At 37.7% G+C, this 25305-nt stretch overlaps 2 protein-coding genes across 2 annotated transcripts; both read left to right on the top strand.

Annotated features, from left to right (window-relative positions):
- The first annotated feature begins 1361 nt into the window (after positions 1 to 1361).
- On the top strand, positions 1362 to 4032 carry ocstamp (osteoclast stimulatory transmembrane protein). The gene is made up of 2 exons (XM_080295415.1): positions 1362 to 2403; positions 2487 to 4032. The coding sequence occupies exons 1-2, from the start codon at positions 1618 to 1620 to the stop codon at positions 2835 to 2837; spliced, it is 1137 nt and encodes a 378-aa protein (XP_080151541.1). The 5' UTR covers positions 1362 to 1617; the 3' UTR covers positions 2838 to 4032.
- Positions 4033 to 4885: 853 nt separating this feature from the next.
- On the top strand, positions 4886 to 9929 carry LOC145423088 (thyrotropin-releasing hormone receptor). The gene is made up of 3 exons (XM_080295220.1): positions 4886 to 5009; positions 6067 to 6899; positions 7762 to 9929. The coding sequence occupies exons 2-3, from the start codon at positions 6123 to 6125 to the stop codon at positions 8149 to 8151; spliced, it is 1167 nt and encodes a 388-aa protein (XP_080151346.1). The 5' UTR covers positions 4886 to 5009; positions 6067 to 6122; the 3' UTR covers positions 8152 to 9929.
- The last annotated feature ends 15376 nt before the right edge of the window (positions 9930 to 25305 follow it).

Here is a 25305-nt window from a genome sequence, read left to right as displayed (position 1 = left end):
GAATGTCAGCTTTTATTTGTTTAAACTTGAAGCAATTCTGATGTTTTCTGATGTTCAATTGGACAGAAAAGAGAAAACAAACCCACCTTCATGGATTTCTTGCCTCCATTCAAGAGCTAAAAAAAAAACATGTTGTTGCTAGATATAATTGCCTAATATAGCTTATTCTCAATTATATTCTTAATTCTTAGCACCCAAGCTCAGTTGACACAAGACAGAAAGTAAATTTCAGTGGGGAACGTAACAATGACAAACCAGAGGAAAGATGACACACAAAAGTGTTATGTCATCTAAACTATTTTCAGTTTAGAAGAGGAGTTATAAGCAAAGTGCTCTGTTACTTGTATTGTCAGTGTCACCATCATCAAATCATTCTGAAAGCGCACTTTGGTTAGTGTGACCTGCCACATAGGGCTTATGAGTGTGTCATGCTCTCCATATGATTTTGTGTCATGTGTGGTTTAGATGCAGAGGGACTATCTTTTTTATTTTCCCACGTGGAACTTGTAGGCAACCAACATGACAGTGACTGTTGCGCAAAGTTCCCCTTTTTAGCCTTTACAGTCCACCAACACTTCCTGTTTATTTTCTCAGGCTCCTAATTTCTTAGACAGGATGAAGATGATCACAGAAAATTTTGTTTTGCTTGTCAGGTAGGAGTTGATCTATTTTTTTGTTATTTAAATTATTTATATTTAACTGTTATTATTATTATTATTATTATTATTATTATTACTATTATTAAAAAACTTTTGTTTTCCACTGTGTCTTTTACAAACCCAGGCATTGAAAATGCATTATTTGTAAAATAACACGATAGGGAGAAAATAGTTGCATGGTTTTTTGTAACGTGCAGAGGGAAGAAAAAAATAATGTTTTAGTTTAGCATATGTTTCAATACTTTAGCCTTATAGATGTTGTTGTTTCTCCTCTGATCTTGAGTTTCTATAGATTGAGCATAACATGTTGCTTTTTTAGATGTTTTAGCCTACTTTCCTTTGTCAGACAAGTTCTACTTTAGTGATTTCTTGATTCAACTGGACTAACAATTCAGGGCTGGTGGGAGGAATTAAGCTTTCCAAAAGAGTTAATTTGTGATTTAGGGGGAAATTACTTTTTTTTACATAGAGCCAGGTTTGAATAGCCTTTTTTCCTTTAATAAATGAAATTATCATTTAAACTTGTATTTTGTATTTGTTTGTGTTGTTTTTATCCAATATTCAGATTTGTTAGACGATCTGAAACATGAGACAAATATGCAAAAAAAAAAAAAAAAAATAGAAAGGGACAAATACTTCTGTACTGTTTAGTGTTAATAAGAAATGCTTAGAGCCACTTCTCTGTTGAATCTTTAAATATTCTAAATATAAAGTGTTGTATTGTTTTCTCCTCAGAAAGAGAGCAGGATCTTGCAGACAGGCCTTAACGTCTCTGCTGTCATACCTCTGGGAAGTTTACTCGGCACCTTCTCCTGCAGGCAGGGACATCCTCACTCTGCTGTCTCTCTGTTTCACACTTGCCTGTGTTACTGGTGGCTTGCTTCACCACTGGCTGTCAAAGAGTCTGAGATATGATTACGAAGCGTCGGTTCAAACTGTCAGTATCTACAGCGTGAGCATGTTTCTGGTCTCCTTCCTGTGTCATCCCCTGCGCTGTGTGCTAACAATGATTCTTCCTACAGTCTGCACCAAACAAGGACGGAAACTCCTCATCACGGCCTCTGTCATGATTTTGGTGCTGAATGTCATCCCTAATATCACATTAAATGTGGGAGCAGTGGCACGCATCCTGAAATGCACTGCTGAGGGTTTTGCAAAGACTTTATTAAACTCATCTGAACCTTTGAACAAAGCCAAGACAGACCTTGTTGAAGAAGCCATCAAAGTAAAGTGGGAGGACTTGAGCATTGTTACCAACTTAAGGACTTTGGATCATTACACACATATTGATGTGTCAGATGTCAAAAGCATGTTTACTAAGATAATTGGGAAGATAGAGGTCAACTTCTCACATGCCAGGAACCTCCTCAGAGAATACAAACTGCTGTCAAACCGGATTCTTGCTGCCATCTTTGTTGCACTGCTGATCGCTGAGTCTGCACGCTACTTGAAATCTTATCTGACATCAGTTCATTTTGATAATGGGTACATCTCCAAAGAGCTCTTGCAAAAAATGCCAGTTAATGAAAGGCCAGCTAAAAATAAAATCAATCTTGAAAACTGTAAAGTAATAAGTCAGGAATGTTCCTCTTGTTTCCTATCACTGATTGTGGTAACTTTATATTTCATTGCAATAACCCTAATAGTAGTTTTGGATCATGTTGTGTACTACATAGTTCAGATGATTGTGCCATGGTTGCTGGATTTTCCACCTACATCTGCTGTTATAAGTGTCAATTATAAGGTAAGACAGCACTCGCTCAATTTAATCTTTTTATTTTCTTTTTGGCTTTTTGGAGTCTTTTATAAATTTGTTTTTCCTTTTAGGTTCAGTGGTTCCCCCCTGCGTTTTGTATTATCCCACAATCCTGCATCAAACGGGAGCTGGTAAACTTCCACAGGGATTACAAGTGGAATTTCAGCCCTGGGCCATCTCTCTGTGATGTGACAACTTCAGCTCCAAACCTGGGAGTCACACTCCTGCTGGGATGTCTCTGGCTGATGAGCTACTTTCTGGTTTTTCTCGAGGTTTACGCAAGGCGGTTACGCAGAAAAATCTCTGCATCCTTCTTCAGAAAGCAGGAGGAGAAGAGAATAGCTTACTTGATGAGGAAAATGCATGTGAAGCAAAATAAAAAACACAGAAAAGGGCACATTTCTGTTCATGTGCAAGTTTGAATGACATGTAACAGCTAATGAATAGACTGCTATGGCAATGGGTTGCATGTTTAGACCATTTGGATCAACTTATCTAGTGGTACTTTCACTTTGTGATGTAACCAAAGTCGTGTGGATGTGTAATTTTGTATATTGGTATGATCTGTCCTGTTAGCCTTTTAATTACGAACTCTAATAGAACAGCTTTGCTTGATTCACAGTTCAAAAAGTTATCTTATACTGGGCTTTGGTGCAGCCCCTCTCTTTATTCTCTATCCCTACTCACACCCATCAAAGCCAACTTTAGTTGTTGTTTTTTTAATTTGAGGCTTTTTGCAAACAAAAGGTTCATGCCCACAGAGCTGTGTATTTGTGTCATATTAAGGCTGTTCAACGACTTCATACAAGAGTAGAAATAACAGAGCTGTCTCAATCCTGACCTTTTGGCTCACAGGGCTCACAATGTTTCTTGTTTCATTCGGTGGTCTTCGTTGTTTCTGTTTTGCAAAATGTAAATTGAATACAGTGCATCCTGTGTATGAGTCACAGTTATAACACCTTTCCTCTGTAAGTGAGTCAACACTCAACATACGCCTCTTCAAACCCTGTGGTTCAAAGCGATGCACCAACACTTCTGCTGAATCTGCATCTTGTTTTGGACAGAGACTCGCCTGGTAACTTTTCCCCCCCATGATATCATCACAGAGCAATGTTTTCCGTGTTCTCTTTTATTTCTTTTATTTCTCTGCAAGTTAGCCTTTTTTTTTTGTTGTTGTTGTTTTACCACCCAGCCCCACTAGATGCCACCATGGTGCTTTGGACAGCTGGGGACAAAGACTAATAAGAGGTGGTAGTTCCTGTCAGGAAATGAACAGTAACAGGTCGGATCTTACAGTTTTTGGAACACTGTACTGACCCGAATACCTTTAATAGATTGAATGAATCTGTTTCATCCACATGTTCAATGATTCGTCAGCTTATTTTAATCACAGTGCCCCTATTTCCTTTCTCTTTTGCATATCAGTATGCTCCTGCTTAAAATTCCCATGAGGCTGTGAGGGTTTATTTTAAGACCTCATCCCAGAATATTAATAGACTTCTTCATTGTCTATTTTTACTCCTGACTTTTGGCCACTTCACAATTGTCTCAGCAGTGTAGAGATGATAATAATAAATTATTCATGTTTTGTCTGATATTATGAGTTATTGCTCCTGTGTTATAATAAATAAAACAAAATAAAAGAAATCACTTTATCATCCTTTTTATGTATATTTTTCATAAACTCTGACTGATACCTTTGACTTGACAAATAATGTGGCCTTCTAAACACACTAACTATAATCCTCATTAAGCTTTCATAACATGAAGCAGTTCAATCAGAAAATTACCTGTTCTGTAAGTTTTTTTCTTCTTTGACACTGTTACATATTCATTACACGCAGTCTGCAGACTGAAAATCCAAGAATCTGCGTGCATTAGTATTCTCAGTGACAGCCTTGTCCAAAGACAGAGGGTCAAAAAGCTTTTTAATCTGTTTTCAATCACTTCTGATTTTGTGGATGACCAGTGTTATCATTTTTTCTGCTATGGGGAGCGCAACTATTTAACAGTATCAGCTCTACCCTCACATGTATAATGCCAGAAGCTGTAAAAGCGTTCCCAAATGTGCATCATGGGAATAGCAAGACTCTTAATCTTAGGATGTCTGTGTCTGTTTGTCCCTCTGGGGAGAAGAATTATTCTAATTCTACACACTTTAGAAAACTGGAGAATTTAATGTAAATTATACAAGGAGAAGAGTTAACTAAATTACATCTGGTGTCCACAAAGGCTGTACTTAATACAGCAATTAGTGCTATTTTAATTGCATGTTCAATCATTCCAGTGGATGGTGTGTTGAATTGCATGGTGCCTGCTCTGTTCTTTCAGTAATTACAGGGTTATAGCCACAGAAGCTGACATGATGTTCAGGGCTTGGATGGTAAGATAAAATTGATTTGTACGTGGTGACTGTAGGAGGTGGGTTTGGATATAATGGTGTGAGATGGAGGGAGGAGTATATTGGGAAAGGAGAGAGAGGGAGAGAGCGAGTGAGACAGATGTGGGCGACTGGAGCAACTCTGAAAGAGGATTAAGCAGTCACTTATATTTCCTGGGATACTGCACCTGGGTACTGCCTTTCACAAATGATGGTAAGCTGCCAATTTTTTCCCTTTATCATCTCATTATTTTATTTCCCTGAACTAAATCAAATCCGAACGTGCATTTTTGTTCCTTCCCGAAGAGTCTGGCATTTGTAGGAGAACTGGGAAAGTCTCACATTTTTGATCACCCTAAATGTATATTGCAGCATTACCTTGTGAGATGATTTTAAATGGTTACATTGCTGGAAATTATAGATTTAGTCTGCATGATGGCTTTTAATGCAGAGGAGAACAATCATTTCAATTTTGAGGGTTACATTTTTTTTTTATCACATCCAAGCATTGAATAAAACCAGTGTTTAATAATGAACTGAATGAAGACAACATTAGCATTTATGAAGATGGGAGTTTAGCTTTTTAGAAGCATAATTGTAGCACCTTTTTAAATCAAGTTGCTGCTATTAATGTGTGCATTGATGGCTGTTAGGACTATTTCTTAAAATCTATTATCATTTACAGAGCTTGCTACAGTTATTTCATGAAGTGTGACAAAGTGATGTTTTCAAGCCTTGTGCCAGAATAATTGCAACAGGAGTCCATATAGGGAGGAGATTAAAGTGAGTGAACGGATCAACAAAGCGCTAGACTAAACATTTCACACAGTATTCTTATTTAAAAAGTGTAACCTTAACAAAATGCCTCATTTAACCCAAACTAGCTTGAACTTAATTGGCTAAGGTTATTGTGTGGGTCATTGTTTAACAAAAGCAATTTGTCAATGCTCATGTTTGTTCATCTTATAATGTATTATTATATTTTGTTGCATTTAGGCTGTCACACCAGAAAACCTTCAGGCGGTCTCTGTTGTTTCAATTTGACTTCTTGCTTATTTATTTACTAATTTTAAATTATTCTTATGATATGCCCCTTTTAATCAAGGCGCATCCGTACACTGGTTTTAAACTGTAGCTGGGAGAGGGAGTATTACACTTTTTTAAAATCTAGACAAGAATTAAAGGCTTTTACGAAAAGAATTGTAATATTGAACACCCTGCAAGCAAAACTGCTGTCTAATAATTTTGTTTCTCCACATTTTTGCCTTGAGGATTCCCATTTTGCCCCAGAAGATTAACTGAATTTTGGCAGCTGGACTTGAGCAAGATGGAGAACAACACAACCACCTTTCAGGATGTCAGTCGGGTTCTAAATCTGACAGAAATGCCTCTGAACCCTCTTGAAGAACAAGTCATAACGATATTTTTGACCATGCTCATTTGTGGAGTTGGGATTGCTGGGAATATCATGGTGGTGCTGGTTGTTCTGCGCACTAAACACATGGTGACCCCGACTAACTGTTACCTTGTCAGCTTGGCTGTCGCAGACCTCATTGTGCTCCTGGCTGCAGGCCTGCCTAATATCTCTGATGTTGTAGCCTTCTGGATATATGGCTACACGGGATGCTTGTGTATAACTTATCTTCAGTACCTGGGCATCAACGTGTCATCCTGCTCCATCACAGCGTTCACTATTGAACGATACATTGCTATTTGTCACTCCATAAAGGCACAGTTCATATGCACTGTTTCCCGAGCCAAGAGAATCATAGCTGGAGTGTGGATTTTTACCTCGCTCTACTGCACGATGTGGTTCTTTTTAGTGGACACAGATGAGACCGTCTATACCAACGGGGTGGTCGTCACCTGTGGCTACCGTGTCTCCAGAAGCCTCTACATGCCAATTTATTTCCTAGATTTCACTCTGTTTTACGTGATCCCTCTCATTGTGGCCACTGTGCTGTATGGGCTCATTGCCAGAATTTTGTTCATGAGCCCTCTGCCTTCGCATCTTAACGACCGAGCCGGAGGCGGGTCAGTTCACCAGGGGCACTCCAGTACCACCAACAAGGCCAACAAGGGTGCAGTCTCTGCAAGAAAACAGGTACTGCTAAGGTTATAAAGACAAGAAGCTTAGAGCAAAAAGGAAATAAAAGTAATAAAAGGGTTTTTTCTGAGTGGTTCTGAATAAAAATCCATAAACAGATTTAGGTTCAGTCCTAATAGGGTGCTTGTTTGGGTTCAAAGTGGCTTTGTGGATGGGTTTGACTATACCACAGCTAAATAACTCAACAGCCTGACAAGATAGTTCATAAACACGCTGAGTATTCCCAGAGGAGGAAACCAGTCTCTGCCATCCCCGCTAACCTGACCTTTGTAGTTTTGAGTGAACTAATAGAAAACTATTAGAGTGTTTGCCATGACATTTGGATTGGCCACTCACATCCCCCTCGAGGTGGGCTGTAATTGTTTTGTTCTTCAATTATGTTTTCATCTAGCCTAAGGAAACAATTGATCAAAATTTTCATTTGTCCAAATTATTTGTTCATAGCCAAAAGGTACCAACAATTCCCGTCAGCTTTCACTGATGAGACTAATTAACAAATGTCTTCAGGGCTAACTAGCAAAAGTAAGCACTATGAATGTCTTCAAGGACTTAAACTGAGTGCTATGATCTTCATATCAACGTATTATTTATCATTTGGCTCTCTGTGATAGCAGACTTTCTCACTGTGGTTGACAGGGTCTTTTATTCTCACTGCAAGCATGTTTGCAAACTATCCTGTCCTTATGTACAGCCTTAGAGCTATTTATGTGCGTCATGGATTCATATTGGGCATCCTCTACAACACTCACTTGACAGTAAACTCTGAGTCACGGCATGCAGTATGTCTGCTGAGATAATTCACATAATTGTATTCTTCCTCATTGTTATTCCTTATTTCCTTCCTCTGCTGTCTCAATAGATAACAAAGATGCTGGCTGTTGTGGTCATCCTGTTCGCTCTGCTCTGGATGCCTTACCGAACGCTAGTAGTGGTCAACTCCTTCATTGACCCGCCGTACCACAACACCTGGTTCCTGCTCTTCTGCCGGATGTGCATCTACACCAATAGTGCCATCAACCCCATCATTTATAACCTCATGTCGCAGAAGTTTCGTGTTGCTTTTAAAAAGCTCTGCAAGTGCCACTGGGGCCACAGGGAGGCCGAGTACAATGTGCCGATGTATTACAGTGTGATGAAGAATTCGACCCATGAGTGCAATGAACCGGTCACAGAGCAAGAAGAAGTCAGTTATCACATCACCCACAGGTCCAACATGACAGATGATGAAGCTCTCAGCATTTCTTCATGAATTTTCCTGAAGAAATGAAGCGTTTCAGTGATTGTGCGTGTTTTATCGGTCCATTGTTACTGGCTGTGGGTGCATGATAAATTAATTATGACAATGTTTAGGTTTTCTGTTATTTGCACCTGTTAAAAAATAACTACTGTGAAATCATTTTACGTGTGGTTTAATAGTTGTGGTACTTTGTGAAACAGTATTGTAACACCTATGTTGTAAATATCAGTAGAGTCTGTTAGTCCATGCGTTCATGATCTCAGTTACCTCGCCAAAGGAGGTTATGTGATTGATTCAGTTTGTTTGATTGCATGATTACTCAAAATGTTATAAATGGATTTGCATTTTACCAGAGGGGGGCAAGGCCCAAATGAGAAGTTATTAACTTTTGGAAATGCTCAAGATCCAGGACTTTTTGGAAGGATTCTTTATCGCAGCACTTTGGATCATATCTTCATAAATACATATCGAATTGAGTTAAGAAAAAAATGGGAGACACTGTCTTGATGTTATCAAGAAAATATCACAAAACATTTTGCAGCCACATATCCTTCAGTGATTCGTTTTACGCATAACGTGGAGGAAGTTTTTAGTCTTGGTGGAGCTATGAAGTCTCCAGCTGCTCTTGTTACAATGTGCGCTAAACAAAATGTATTCGTTCTTCCAAATGCTTTGTTTTAAGACACACTGGGGATTTTATGTAATGCATGCTTTGTGTGCGTAGCTTGCCTCAAGACATTGTCCAGCCTTTGTAACTAGTTGTGTCAAGAGCTCGTTCTCTACAGCTAAGCCTCTGCAATACATGGCTCTACAAATGTTAATAACAACTGAACTTCTGCTCTTAGTGTGCTGAACAGTCTGAAGTGGCCTATACTTTGCGATAAATCACACTTTTTACCAACACCAATGATCCACACACACCACAGTCCATTTTTTTTCTCTTTTTTTCCCCACAAAGGACTACATTTACTACATGGAAACAAGATAATATAAACAGCTTAAAATTTACTTTATCTGTGGGCACTGAGCATTTCAGACTGTGCAAGTATATCTTCCATTGCATCCTAATTTCAACATGACTAGAGGTCCATGAAGCGAGAATATTTGAATTCCTGCACAAATATCGACAACTTTCAGTGTTTCAAGTACATAGTAGCAAATTCTTTTTTCTTTATATCACATTAACCCTCATCGTCTCTTCCCTGAATTTAGACTAACGTATAATGCTAAAAACTAAGCAAATCTTATCCCCTCATCCATCCACCAAAATTATTCCAGACTACAAAGGATTTTTTTTATGCAGGACATGTTTGTATCATTACATTTTCAGTCCTGCAGGAAAGAGGTAATGATCACAGAAAGCCTGATGGCAAACACATCCGTTTTGATTCGAAACATTAAAATACAGCCAAAGGAGATCTAACAACAAGCAACAGTATTAAATAAATATTGTGATGCTAATTGGCATCAACAAGTTTGCACTCTCCCTTATCTTCTTATTGTTGTGGTGTGCTGCCAGCTGTATCAATGCGTGTCTTTGCACCTAAATATATGCAGGTCCATTTGTCACTTAGTATGTAAAGAACCAGTGTGAGGCCCATGTATTAAACATTTACAAATGTTTTGCATATATTGCAGTTATCTATTCTGTACTTGACTATGGAATTTTGTAAACAAGCTTGTGTTGCCCTGTGAACTGGGATTAACAAATCCCCTTTACACATCTAAATGTATTCATTATCTTTATGACAGTTTTGTGTGTTGAATTAAAATAAATCCCTACCATATTATTCAGGCATTTCTTTTAAAAAATAGGGATTTAATGTAGATTTGCTTTTGTGAAGTTGATTCACAAGTACAGTGGGGAATTAATTATTTGATCCCCTGCTGAATTTGTTCTGGTTTGCTCACAAAGAAATGAACAGTCCCAGAAATGCAGTAGTTTCAGTAGTTTCATTTTAACCCTCTCAAGGCAGGCGTTGCAGATTTGCAACAGTTAAAAACTAACAACCTGATTACCCCACATACATATTTTATGAGGTTTTTTTTACTCAGAAGTACCACTGCAGGACTTGGTTGTGCATTAGCAACAAAAAGTTCAATTTGAGCCTGAGAGGGTTAATGGAGAGAGACAGAATATCAACCAAAAATCAAGAAAAATGCATTACAAAAAAATTTATGAACTAAAAGTGAAATAAGTATTTGATCCCCAAGCAAAACCCTACTTGATGGGGAAACCTGCATTGGCAAGCACGGCGGAAAGATACTTCTAGTAGTCGGTCACCTGGTTTTCACACATCACAGGGGGGATTTTGACCCACTATTCTTCACAGAAACTCTCTAAATCCTTTATGTTTCTTGGCTGCCATTTGCTAAATGGCAAAGCTTCAGTCCTATCCACTGATTTTCAAAAGGTTTTAGAATTTCTTCTTCTTTAGCCACTTCTTTGTTACCTTGGTGGTATGTTTTGGGTCATTATCATCCTGGAAAGACACATCCATGCCCCACCTTCAGTGTTCTGGCAGAGAGAAAGAGGGTCTCAGCCAAGATTTTATGTTACATGGCACCATCCATTGGGCCTAAGTGTGAGAGCTGATGTTGTTCGCTACCCTTAGAAGAAAACAGCCAAAAAGCATAGCGATTACACGTCCATGCTCGGCTGTGGGGGTGGTGTTCTTTGGGTCATAAACACCATTTCTCTTTCTCCAAACACAGCAGATCGAGTTGATCCCAGAGAGTTTGATTTGTGTTTGAGCACAGTATTTCCTCCCACGATTTCTGTAAATCATTTAAGTGTTCATTGGCAAACTTGACAGGCCATATCTGTGCCTTCTTCAGTAGGAGGATCTAGCAGCACTGCAAGACTGTGTAGCCACATAATGAGTTGGAGAATCTGTAATTCACTGGCTTACTGATTGTAACAGGATCAAATAACAATTTCCCCTACTATTGTTCTACAGGATATTTCAAGCAGCACATAGCTATTGTCCGTTTTCATTACTCTTAATAACCTATATCTGCTCACAATATGAATTAATTCCATATGCAGAGTTTCATAGTGAAGCACCACAAGAGCCTGACAAAGAGAATGAGGACGGAAACCTACAGCACAGAGCCAAAGAGAAGCAGCAGAAGCTGTTGACTGAACTCTAGGGTGTGAAAAAAGTGTGTGTATAACTTACTGTGTGTGTAGGTATAATAATAATACCACATGATTTATAATTCTCTCACATTGTTGTGGAGGACTTCTGACCCACTCTTCTTCACAACGTTGCTTCAGTTCATTGAGGTTTACAGGGATTTGTTTATACACAGGGCTCTTAAGTTCCTGCCACAGCATTTCAATCAGGTTGAGATCTGAACTTTGACATAGTCATTAAAAGAACTTGATGATTTCTTTTTCAGACATCCTAAAACAGATTTGCTGGTGGGCTTGAGAGCAAGCAGCTTGTCCTGTTCCATGACAGGATATACTGTGATAGGTCTCCACCAAACATGGTGCTCTGTATTATGGCCAGACATGTCCATTTTGATCTTGTCTGCCCAAAGGATACTGTTCAAAAAGCCCTCTGAACAAACCACCCAGTGACTGGGCTGTTTAGGTGCAGCTTTGCAAACTGTTGACATGTAGTTTTTAAAGAGAAGAGGCTTTCAGTTCTACACAAGCCGTGCTTGGTTTTGTTTCTCAGAGCCTTTCACAGTCTGACATTGGCATGAATTTACTGGGACATCACACTCCTGAGAAAATTGTAGCAGACCAGACCAGAAACCTGCCAAAATTGTTTTTACAAAGACAAGAGTACTGTATGGGTGACGTAAGGGTGTAGACATTAAACTGTGTACAATTCTGTGAAAATTACACTTTCTTTAAACTGTAGAGTAAATACACATAAAAATGTGTAACATACTCGATCATTTGTCATGCATTGCTGTTCTTACGAAGTGTGTCAGACTATATCACTTTTTTTTTGCTACAAGAAAAACAGGAAAAAATACATCAATTCCTGAAATAGATGAAAGGCTGCAGGCTGCTGTTTCAACACCGTCCCCTGTTTGTTGTCAGTTTTCATAGAAACTGCCCAGACATGCTAAAGAAATGACTCAAAGTAACGCAGACCAAATTTGAAAGAGATCTAATTTCTTTTAAAGCAGCTAGTCTGACTAGTCTTGGTTACCACATGTTGAATTGTTGTTTAAAAACATGCTGTGCTTCAAGCTGACAGTTGTTAACATGGAGTTGTCTGGCTGTAGATTATTCAGTCAGAAAATAACTAGCAAGGAGGTTTACTGAAAGCAGCCCTCTCCATACAACAATTCTTTAACCTTTAAGGGACAATTTAGTATTTTTTATTTTATTTTAATTTTCCTCTAGAGTTTTCTTTGTCCCAACGATTCACATCTGCGATCCTAAACAGATTTGTCAACTGTCAGTTTTCATGTTAATACTGTTATAACCTTTAACAACATCAATGATTCCCAAATGTCACCAAAACAAGAAAAACATGCAAAAAGCTCAACAGTTGCCATTGTTTCACATCAAATTGAAATGCTAATGAAAAGTAGCTCATTTGAAATTTAAATGCAACTGAGAGAAGAGTGAAGTGTTTAAGGGGTGAAAATACAAAGATCAGATAATGCAGAGTGCGTTTATACAGAGTCAAAGTTCCTGACGTGTTTTACACAGTTTCTCTAACTTAGTGGAATCTCCTATTCAGTGTTTCTTTTATCAGTCTTTATGGGAAAAACAATTATCTGCAATCAGAAATTAAGACATTTCTGTTAAAGGGCATTTACTTTTTAATCACAGAACACACAAAACACAAACCACAGCTTGAATAATGAAAAACAAAAACTGGATAAGAGCTGAGTATCTCTTCAGCAGACAAATATGCACAAAAAAAATACGAAGGATATGAAGCCATTTTAACTCAAATTCTAATATTAGAATATTTTAAAACTCTAATTAAGTGGTTTTGATGGTTGAACTTAGCCAAACGGGAAATTAAAAAGTTCTACCACAGGGGTCAAACTCCAGTCTCGTGGTTTAAAGTCATGTGTTTGTGCAACTCACCCAAACAGTTTCATCAAACTGAAAATGTTCAAGTTACTCTAACATAGGCACACACATTGACAAGAGTGAAATGAGACACAAGGTGATATTCTTGGTGGTTTTATGTCATATTAGTATAATGTTGACACAAATGCTACAAAAACATAAGCTCCTTGGCAGAAGTAATAATTTGACTGGCTTTTAATGATTTGTGAAGTAGTTCTGATGCCTGTCCTTCTCATTACATGCACAGTCATTAATAATCAGGCTCCATCTTATCTTAAAGATGCCATAGTACCATATCACTCTCTCTATCAGAATGCTGTTCTAATCTAAGGTCTTTAAAAGTAGAACAGGAGGCAGAGCCTTCAGCTTTAAGGCCCATCTTCTGTGGAAGCACCTCCCAGTTTGGATTTGGGAGACAGACGCCCTCTCTGCTTTTAAGATTAGTCTTAAATCTTTCCTTTTTGACAAAGCATTGGGGCAGGATTGGCTGACCCCAAATCTTTCCTTAGTTATGCAGCACTGTGGGCTTCCCATGATGTGCTGAGTGTTTCTTCTTCTCTCACCATTTTCACTATATTTTATGCACCACTCTGCATTTAATTTTTAGTTATTAATAATTATTAATACCTATTAAAGGCTCTCTTTCACAGCTTGCCTTTGCCCTGGCTTCCTCACTTTACCCCTAGTTGGTTGCCCCTCCTTGAACTAGTTCTGCCAGGGCTTTCTTCTAGTTAAAAGGGAGTTTTCTACAATCATAAGGGGCCCAAAATGTGAAAAGAAAATATTCTTCACACATTCTTCCCACCCAATAAACCAAGACCAGCAGTGATATGTATGTTGATAAAATGTAACCGTATGGCAATTATAGTGCTAGCATTGGAAAATACATTTATTGAACCGAAGGCATTGTGTATTATTGTACCTACAATGATCATTTCCAGGGCCCCAGTTTTATCTTTAGCCTCCACGGAAGTATCTATGCATGATTTACAGTTCATAACAATCCCATGTTTGTGTTTAGTTTACCTTCTTTAGCTCTCCATTAAACCACATTTTTTTTCTGATTGGCTGCCCCCTGTAAACAGACGCTTTAGCCAGCAGTTGGGTGTGGGGTGCCTAGATAATAGGGATAGCCACTCTTAGTGACATCATACATATCCAAGAGTGGAGACTGGTGTCTGAAACAGAGCAGTCTGAAGCCTGGGATTTTGGTTTATAGGTGTTACTTGCACATACACCATTATTTAATACTTTGGAAATGTTCACTATCAAGGTTCTGAAGTAGGATTTTTTTTCAGTGCACTGATTCCACATTTATGGCTCTCCTAATTTACAGCCCTTACATTTGAGATCTGATGGGAATAAAGCCTAATGTGATTAAGAAATGAACCAAATTGTGTTTTATTTGTGTCACAGATGAATCTCAAAAAGCTCCTCTCAGCCTTTTTGTAAACATCATGCAGGTGATGTTGAACATAAAGAAAAGAACAGGCAGCAGCAAATGTTTTATATTTTAAACCCTTTTGATAACGGAGAACACGAGAAGCTGCTCTTCTGTGAGGATGAATAATTTGTTCATTTGTTATTATTCATTTATTTAATAACATGCGACTGTCGAGAGCTCTTGTCTTGTCAGTATCAACATAAATAATCAAAGGGCAGCCAGAGTGTTTGGTGTTGAACAGGAAGCCCATTACACTGTAATGAAGAGCCTGCTTATTTTTTCTTATCCATTAATCCTCCCATGTTTGAATGAATTAGTCTCTTAGAAGGTCCTTTAGCAAAAGTACAAAATGCTAGAGAGTCGACTTTATTGCGACATGAAGCTGGAAGACAGGGGATGGGTGAGCACATCTCACACTTTTCAGTACCCTCAAAGCAAAACTTTTGCTTTTGTTTTGTTCTTCAAAGGAGTCTGATGCGCACAGAAATAAACACCCTGGAGGTCTTGAGGTAAATAATATAAATCCATAAACATAACTCAATTTTTTACTGACCTTTAACTTAAAAAAAAAAAAAGAACAAAAGCTCTTCGTGTTTTTGAACGCGGGCACCAATTTTGTAAGATGAAAAGGGAGCTGAACTTAGCCAAGCTGATACTTGATGTATATGCACACACGTTCAGTTTCGTTAAAGTGTGCAATACAGTACGCAAATATTTACCCCATAACTGCTGTCATAGTAATCTTTCTCACACCATTTATATAATTTCTTTAACTTTTTCAGGATCCAGTTATTTAAGTTGCATCTATAATGTATATGATTGTTTTTAGCTCAACTTGTGATGCTTTTATTCTGAAGGTTTGAGTAACTCCTTCAAGCAAACAGCAAGCATGAGCATGTTTTGAAAGTCATGCTAATCAAAATGCACTTTAGCAGGATATTTTTAAGAAAACCTTTGATGAATGGACACAAATTTTTGTGCATATGGCCAACAAGAAATTTATTAGTTTTATCTTTGTTATTACTTTAGTAGAATTTCATTTTGCCAGCTGTGTCTTATATTAACATTCTCCATCTTGCTATTGCAGTGCATTTAGTTTTCAGCATTGCTTTTGAGACAAATCTTTGAATAAATCAGTTTGTCTGCCTGTAGTTCAAGAGAACAGTCATTTGACAAAGAGAGCACACCCTCACATTTGGCATTTGACAAGTCCTGTGGGTCTGAGATCTAGCTCCAAGAATATTGGACATATTAAAACAACTTAAACAGCCAACCCTATATGGGATTTACAACCTCATGCATTGAAATGTATCAGTTGAGCCATCAGCTGATGTGTCCTGGCATTTAATTAAAAAATTCATTGAATCTTGTTTTGACTTTATTTTTACTCCTTAATTAATTGTCCCTCCCTTTGACTTATCTCTGTGTTTATGGCTTCATATTCCTGGTTTGTTCTCCCCCACCAAAGGCAGGGAGTGTGGTCAAATTTTGTGTGATTGTAAATGGTAATAAAGGCTCGAGCTGATTTAATTTTGATGAAAATCGGGTCAAGCAACTAGTCCCAATGTTGACCTTGAAATAAAATTTTATAAAGCCATATTGAGAATAATATATGATATGAAAGGGCATGGAGAGAATTATACAACACTATTTTTATTTTTTCAGTACAATTACCTCTCTATTATTCCCTACAATAATACCCTAAACCCACATTGTATGAATATATCTTCAAATCTCAAGTTTTTCTGGCTTATAAAAGCCAAAGACTTCAGTCAGCTCTGCTCCCTCACATGGGTAAAGATAATAAAATATACCATTTAGTATGTAATGCTTTAGTGTCATAAGTCAAAAGTTAGACACTGGCATGTTGTTATAAAAACAGGCTAATGTCAGCATGTTGAAATAAAAACATCATAAAACATTAAAGTTTTAAGATAAGATAAGATAAGATAACCTTTATTAGTCCCACACGTGGGAAATTTGTTTTGTCACAGCAGGAAGTGGACAGTGCAAAAGTTATGAGGCAAAAATTAGAATACAATAAGAATAAATACAGTACACAACTGTACAGAATAGAATAAAATACTATATACAGTAGAATAGAATAAAATAAATATACAATAAGATAAAAATAGAATACAAATACTATATACAACTGAGTAAAAATACAACGATGACAGAAAGGATTATTGCACTTAGTATTATTGCATATGTATGGATGTGTGTGCTTGATCAGTTAAAGTCTTTATTATGGAGTCTGACAGCAGTGGGGAGGAAAGACCTGCGAAATCTCTCCGTCCCACACCGTGGGTGCCGCAGTCTCCCACTGAAGGAGCTGCTCAGTGCTGTCACAGTCTGCTGCATGGGGTGGGAGATGTTGTCCAACAGGGGGAGTTGTCTTCTCTGGCTGCTTTTGTTATAGTAACTGAGTTTCCTTGTGAGTCTTCTGTGCTTTTACTTCCTTTATCTGAGTTTACTCCTTTGTGAGTGGTTGTTTGGCTTTAATTTTTTTCCAACCGAGCCCTGTTCCTACATCTGTATCACTGTGTAATTAGTCCTCCATGTATACAGTCTTGTCTTTTCCTTTGTCATATTTTCTGTTTTCCCTTTGGAATTCCACTTTTTTAAATAATAATAATAATAATAATAATAATGTTTAAATTCTTTTTTTTGTTTACTTTTCCTTGTATGAACAGATTGAGTACTCAATAGGACTCGTAAAAATTTTCAGTGTGATATTTTGCACTGCTTTTTACATCAAACAAATACACAGGCTGAATCTTTCCCTCATCTCTGCAGCTCAAATAAAATTCATACTGCTTGGATATATACACTGAAAGAATATATCATATATCCCCCTGTGAGTTTTCCTACCATGTGATGAGCCTCTCAGAATCAGGGTCTGATTAGCATCAGAGACCTGACTGAATGTGGAGGTTGTGGGTGAGGTTGCTATGAGACGGCCTGAACTTCATTCCTGGACTATAGATTAAAGTAATGATGGGTAAGAAGTATGCAGCTGTATCGCAGCTGTACTGTTTGTTCATGTTTACAGGAGCTGAACAACTCTTTGTGTTTGTCTGTGAAACCCTCTTCCTTCCATCTATGACTGTATCATAATCACAGTCAACATGTTTAAGTTGTGCTTTAATTTAATGCCCTCACTTGTTTTAGATCAAATTCTTCCAAAACTGGCTTCACGGATTTACTGGAACTGGTACATTACAACACATTTCACTGCACCTGTGGCAGGCAGTGGCCATTTCATTATAATGTTACCAGATACTGATACATATATAGATACTGTTGGTAAAATAAAATACTAAAATAGTGATGAAAAGTACCTACAGTTAGGAAAATTTGTTGAATTATGTAGAACCTTTGGTATGACTTACCGTATTAAGTAACACACAATAAGACACATAAATGTTACTACAGTAGATGCCAGATGTTACAAGTCTGTGACTTTTATTGCAGTCCTCTTGCACCAGGGGTTTGGTGAAGGTTGAAGTAGAATAATGCTTAATTTGAAATATCACAATTGTGTCCATTTATTGAGTCATTTGCCTATCGAGAGCCTACAGAGAGAGGTTTGGAACCAACGCAAACATACTCATGTGCAGTCTTCCAAACTCACAACTACACAGCGAAGGGAGTGGAAGCAGGTTTACCAGGAAAGGAAGAAGTGAAAAGAACAGTCATTGACTGAAGTGAATCATTTTCACTCAGTTTCACTTCATCTTTTTGTATATTATAAGATGGTGTGAAAAAAATTTGCATCCCTTCCAGATTTCTTTTTTTTCTGCATGTTTGTCACACAGGTTTCAGATCAAACTCATTTTAATATCACACAAACATAATCCATGTAAATACAAAATGCAGTTTTAAATGATGATTTCATTTATTGTTTATTTTTCATTTATTGTCTGGCTCTATGTGAAAATAGAATATGTAATCAAGCATTTGTGATAACTGGTAATGAGTTTTTTTTAACATCACTAGGAACAAATTCTAGCCTTGTTTGCAGAGTTGCTTTAATTAAGCCACACTGGATGGTTTTTGAAAGTATGAACAGCTTGTTTTTGGACAATCTGATTTATGTCCAGACTTTAACTACAACGCTTTCACCTGGGATGTTTCATAACATTTTGCTGCTGCATAACAAACAAGTATGGTTGGGGCACAAAGTGATGTCTGGACATTCTTCTTCAAGATTTTCTGGTAGAGAGCAGAATTTATGGCTCCATTTGTTACAGCAAATCATGCAGAACCTGAACAACCCCAATCCATCACACTACCACTATTGTGTTTTTTTTTTTTATTGTTTATGTGATGTTCTTTTTGCAAAATGTTAGATTTACGTCTGATTTAATGGGACACAAACCTTCCCAAAAGTTAAATTTTTGTCTGATCACAACAGAATATTTTCCCAAATAATCAAGATGCTTTTTGGAAAATATGAGTCTAAACAATAAAAGGTGAATCAAATGGACCATTATGGCAAGGCTGGGATGGTCAATTTGGTAAAGTAAATCCGTTGGGCATCTTTCTTTGCCTTTAGACAATAATTCTGATGGCAAAAGAGCCAAACGGGACAGGCAAAAAAAAAAAAAGAAAAAAGAAAAAAAAAAGTATCTCATATATGTTTGCAAAAGGTTTAAACTGAAAAAGACCCAATTACTTTTTTTTAAATTGACATTTAGGAATCACTGTACAATACCATCAACTTCAACAATTTGTCACTACGCGCATTTTTCTTTTTTCTGTATTTAAACAACTAAAATATCCATACAAAAGGAATGAAAGAAGAAAAAAAGAGGAAAGAAAGAAAAAAAAATATGAGTCTTTGTGTTATTTTTGGTCAGCAGTGGTTTTTACTGGGGAACTCTCCCATGGTCTCTTTCTTATTGTTAAATCATGAAAGCTTACCTTAAAGTTACAGTGTGTAAAATCTCACCACTAGATGTCAGTAGATATAAAATGCATGTTCACGTCTGTTTATTCTGGAGGAACCTGTAAAACTTGGTAAAAAGAAATCCGATATGAGTCAGTGACACTCACATCTGTCTGATGACAGCAATACTGAGGTTAGTTGTTGAGGATCCTCTAAACGTTTCCCTTACTCAGGTTAGCTTTCACTAATATTTTAAAAAATTTAAAGAATACAGAAAAATACGTAATCAGGAAGGAGGTAAATTTTTCACAGCATTGTAACGTCACTCTCCTCCACAGCTGGCTGATGGACCAAGAAGAGCATACGCATCTCTGCAGGTACATACATTAGATACACATTTCAAAGCTGCCCATGGAGTAGTAGCAACATGCTACCACTACTGAACCATCATTTTTATGATATGAATTTTTATTACAAGTCACCAGCTGCACATATGGCCCAGGTTGTCGACCCCAAGCAAAGAAATACAACAAGAATGACCACTTGACTGTTGGTCTCCAGCTATCTGTGTCTGCAATGGAGTATAATCAAGACTTGATAGAACAAATCTGCTGAAGAGGTCAATGTGAAGAGCTGTGGAGCATGTGGGAGGACAGAGTGGAAGGAAAAGGCAGAGTGGCTGAAGCTGAGCTGGAGAAGGTTTGCTTGGCAAAGATTGGATGGTTTGTAAAGACGAACTGATTTGGTATAAACAGCAGACACTAAAGCCTTGATTATACTCAACTGCCGACATGGACAGCTGTAGACCTGAATCCCGAGTAGACTTTCCTCTCATACTTCCTTCTTCACTTGAAGTTCGCTTGAAGTCTGCTGCCTGGGGTGCATGTTTAAGTGATACACTACAGCATAAATTCTCTGTAGCCAAGTCCAGAGGATCACAAAAAAAAGAAAAAAAGCACACAGATCATCATCTGATGGGGAAATTTACATCACTTGCACCTGAGCGGACAAGAGTGGAACGAAGCGGACTCGCCGTCATGGAAAGTGTGATCGAAACTTAAGTGCAAACTAAATTGCATCAGAACAAGAGGCCTGGCATGGCTATCAGTAAAGTAGTGAAAACAATGTAGTAGAGAAGAGCTCAAAAACCAGGGTAGCTTTTCTGCATGATGATGAGTAGGTGAGTCACAGGTGTGCATACTGATTAAGAGGAACTTTGAGAGCAGGACATCAGGATGCCAGACTACCACACACAAGAGGATGAATAGTGTATTCCTGGGCTGTGGTCAAATGGTTAATTTTGCATATGAACCTTCCTCAAATGAGTGAATCAACCTGGAAGTATCTGAACAGCAGCCATAACAACAACTAGTTTTAATGTCTTTTTTTTTCACTTCATGCCATAACCTGATGACTTGGGCTGGACCTTGAATAACAACATATGTTAAATCTGCAACATTAGGTAGCCAATGATAAAATCTGCTTCTAATTAGGGGCATTTCCAAGATTTGTTTTAAATGCAGTGACATGGGAGGTGTCTAACAACCTTTTGCAGGCTCAAGAGAAATCAGAAAATTTACATTCATGCATAAAATCCAATAAAATTTCCTGAAAACTGGTTGAAAATTCACACATCTTTTTTGTACAGTTCGGGTGAGGTTTGACACACCATCCAAACCCCACCCTTAGCCCCGCCCCCTTTAAATAAGGTACTCTGTAAGCTCTACGACTATCAAAATGATCCGAGTGAATTCAGTTAGAATCAGGTCTGTCTGTTGCTTTATTGCCAGCCTTCAGGGTTAAGATTAATGACTTTTACTTCAGACACAGAGAGCCATTATAAAGGTATGAGTCACATTTGATCATGAGCAGCTAATCAGTGTGACAAGCATTTCATTTCACTTTACAGGCTAGATATTCCCCTTTCTTTAAAAATCAAACCTGTGTAGGAAAGTCATGACTATCACAGATTCTCTTTTATTTGATCTGCATGAAACAACACAGTATTAACACGTTGGGCAAAGTATCTACAAAGATCTTTGTGTGATCTTTCTGTAGTTTTACCACTGCAATAATAATAATAGATTGCATTTATATAGCGCTTTTCAGGACCCCTCAAAGCGCTTTACAATACCACTATTCATTCACTTGCTCTCACATTCATACACTGGTGAAGGTAAGCTACAGACTGACAGAAGTGAGGCTGCCATATTGCGCCATCGGCCCCTCACCAGTAGGCAAAGTGTCTTGCCCAAGGACGCAACAACGGAGACTGTCCGAGCCGGGGCTCAAACCGGCAACCTTCCAATTACAAGTCGAACACCCAACTCTTGAGCCACGATCGCCCAACTGCAGATGTACATTAATAAGCAGCTTTGTAAGAGTCTGGTCTGAGCAATGCTGGTGCCTTTTCCTCATGAGCTGTCTTTTTGATGATTTCCTTTGAGATTAAAGACAAATGTTTAGAAATTGTAAGACTTTTTTTTACTGCCTTCAAAAAGAAAGAAAATTATATGACGTATATGATGTTTTTTTTAACATGTCTGAAGATGTGCATTAATATGTGAAGATACAGATGTGGCATTGAACATGGCACACTATGAAAGCATACAGAATGCTTCAGTTGATGTGCTTTCACCATGATTGAGTAGAAACATTTCAGTGTTGATTAACGGTATTTAAGGTGTTGTAATGTGAACTTTAATGAGACCCTGCTGTATGTTCATATTTATGTTTGAGACAATATTATTGCGTGAATTTATACATAAAATTCTAAAGCACACACAAACGTGAGTGAAGCAGGTCATTTAACCTAGATAAGAATTTTAAAGGTAAATTAAAATATGCAGTAGTTTGTCTTGTAAGTGCATCCGCAGTTCTGCCTAATGCTGCTTCACGTGAATATCCATCAGACAGACAATGTTTTCAACCAGCTGACAACATGTACTTTTACTGATTCCCTGCAGTATCAAATAAAAACTGTCCATAAATACCTGTATATCAAATAAAACATGACAAATCACAATAATGAAATCCATATATATACACACAGGAAACATTCTGTTTGTATGTGCAATATCTGTGATGATTCAACTGAAAGGTAGATGTTTGCGATTTAGTGGTGTCTGGATGTGCAGGGTGTTGTGCTGTGGAGTCTGATGGCTGATGGCACCGAGGATCCCCCTGAGCGCATTAAGACACTTGTCTGGATGAGTCTGCAGCCAAAGATGCTCCTGAGCTGTCTCAGCTCGGCTACAGAGGATCAGAGGATGGATATTCTTCAAACAGAGCGGTCACGCATACTCTGTCAGTGTTACCGCCACTACCAAAGTAGATCCATGATGTCCACATTTATACCTAAAACTGTCTGATAGTGTTAGACCTACACAAAAAAGCTGTGTGTTGATGTAGTGTTGATGAGCTATTATTATTTGAAGTGTTAAATAGGTTCTAGTGTTCTTATATATAATTAAACAAATACTGGTTTTCTATTAAAATGTGTGAACACTGATAATAAAGTTTGAAAATGATTTATACTCATGATTTAGGTAAAATAATAGTTGAATATTTTCTTTATTTTTTTTTTTCAGGACATTTTGGGGCCTGAGGCAACAACGCAGAGCGCATAGAAATTACAAAAGTAGGCCAAACTAAGTAATGTTGCATCTAAGGGTGTATTGTTGTTGCCTGATGGACAAAAAAAAGCAGTTAGCCTTTGGAACAGTACAATAAAGTGTATGACAGCATTAGATACTGATGAATATCACATGCAAAAGAAGAGTGGAGTCGTCAAATCACATCCAGAATCAAATTATATATGCTTTTTGACCACAGCTTTTTGTCTGCCAAAATTCATACAATCAGTAAAACCTAGTTCTAATGGGTGTTCAAAGCACTCCGGGTACAAACACCGCTCTCTGAGAAACAGTCAACCCGGATCAATACATCTTGCATTGCAATCAGAACAGTCTTTAAAAACACACACTCACTCTGAAGTTTTTATGAATCGATTGATTGTATTTTTTTTTTTCCTTTGGGACCAACAGAAACATCAGTAGAGTGCTATAAATGAATATTTTATATGTGCCTTGAGGGGAGAATTTTTCACTACAATTCTTCTCTTACCTGTATCGCTGCTTTTTACTCTTCACTGTTGCCAAATATTGCTCACGGGGAATTTTTTAAATCACTGGGTTTTTCTCATATCTTGAACAGCAGTTACCTTGCAGTGTAAATTTCCTGAAAAGACTTTTGTTTTTATTTTATATTATGGTTTGTAATCAAAGAATAGAAGTCTGCTTTAATGCAAATAAGCCAACATTATCATGAGTGTGCAATTTGCTGACATATGTGAATCCTTATATGGAGGCTATAATTATTATTCCTTATACTAAAGCAATACTTGTTATTCTGTCACTGATAAATTCAAAAAGTGTGAAAAAAGAATCGAGCTGAAAATGTAGAGGTACTGAACTGAACAGTACTGAACAGGCCGATCACAATATTTGTGGACTACATCAATGAGGCAGTTCATTACTCAGTAACTCAATGGAGAAGCTAACTTTTTAAACTACAAGTTACATTAGTTTTGCATTGCCCCTTAAAATGGTCTGAAGTGCATTTTCTCAAAAATACCAGTTAGTGATGTAAACCTGAGGTTATAGTCTCACATCTACACAAATCCTTGTCCAAATTAGGACATGCATACACTCTTTCTCTTAGTTTTTATGTATGAACACAAAACTTGATGATGGCTTGAACCCAACAGAGTTCAGTGAATGTTTTTGCAGATGCTACAAGGGTAGATGAGTATATGGAGGATCTCAGGAGAGCTGGTGCTAATGGGGGTGGGCGGGAAAGAAAAAAAACACCTATCATGTGGCACATGAGAATGAACAGTAGTGGCTGGGTTATAGCAGAAGCCTTGAGGCAGAACTGAGGTGCAGATGAACCAGGTGTTTGTTCCCCAACAATGAGACCTTAAACATAACAAACCACATTACAAACACAGATCACTACATGTGGCATCTGGTTTCAGCAGCCCCTGCTGCTAATATGCAGCTTTTCATAGACAGCTACACATTAACCTGCAAGTCAAACCAATGTTTGTTAAACTTTATTACTTAACATCAGCCTAAAAAATTTGTAATCAATAATATAATATAAGTTTTTATTGTCATTGCCATTACAAAATTTGCTGTGTACACGAAAAACAATATTTCCACACACCCACACGCTCATGCTGGAAAAACAATACATGCAAATAACAATTAGACATCCTCACATGCTTGCATAATCACGCCAAATACCAATATGTCACACCCATTTCCACACTTACACATAAATCACCCACCTCTGTCTACGATAACTGCAAAGTACTCTGATAGGAGCATCAAATCCTGTGCTGTAAAAATAAAATAATAAATACGACTATTGCACCTGATGTCTACAGGTTATTGCACACGGATACGACATGACATGCAATACTGCACATACTGTTACGAAGCTGTTACACCTGAGCCTGACCAGTGTGATGTAAATGTTATAGTCAGTGGTGTAGTCCTGAGATTATTAAGATGCGGATGCTTGTAAAGTGCTGAGCGCTCTTAGCAAGAAGTGTCTTCTCGATGTCAGACAAAGTCATCACCTTAGCCTACAGGTTATCATTTAAAATAAAAGTTTGTATACCTAGTTTATTGCTGCGTTAAATACACTTTGTGCCACCTGGGACCTTTAAAACATGTTCAGGATATCTGGGAATCTTAGACTGAA

The sequence above is a fragment of the Astatotilapia calliptera genome, chromosome 20, assembly GCF_964374335.1.
Source record: "Astatotilapia calliptera chromosome 20, fAstCal68.1, whole genome shotgun sequence".
NCBI classification, from domain to species: domain Eukaryota; kingdom Metazoa; phylum Chordata; class Actinopteri; order Cichliformes; family Cichlidae; genus Astatotilapia; species Astatotilapia calliptera.
Note: the sequence above shows the minus strand (reverse complement) of the source record. Positions and strands in the feature narration are given on the sequence as shown.

Bases quoted from the DNA above. Each gene is read 5' to 3' on its own strand.
- LOC145423088 (XM_080295220.1), top strand. From the start codon at position 6,123: ATGGAGAACAACACAACCACCTTTCAGGATGTCAGTCGGGTTCTAAAT. The intron at 6,900-7,761 runs GTACTGCTAAGG...CTGTCTCAATAG, and splicing joins CAGTCTCTGCAAGAAAACAG to ATAACAAAGATGCTGGCTGT.
- ocstamp (XM_080295415.1), top strand. From the start codon at position 1,618: ATGTTTCTGGTCTCCTTCCTGTGTCATCCCCTGCGCTGTGTGCTAACA. The intron at 2,404-2,486 runs GTAAGACAGCAC...TTTTCCTTTTAG, and splicing joins TTATAAGTGTCAATTATAAG to GTTCAGTGGTTCCCCCCTGC.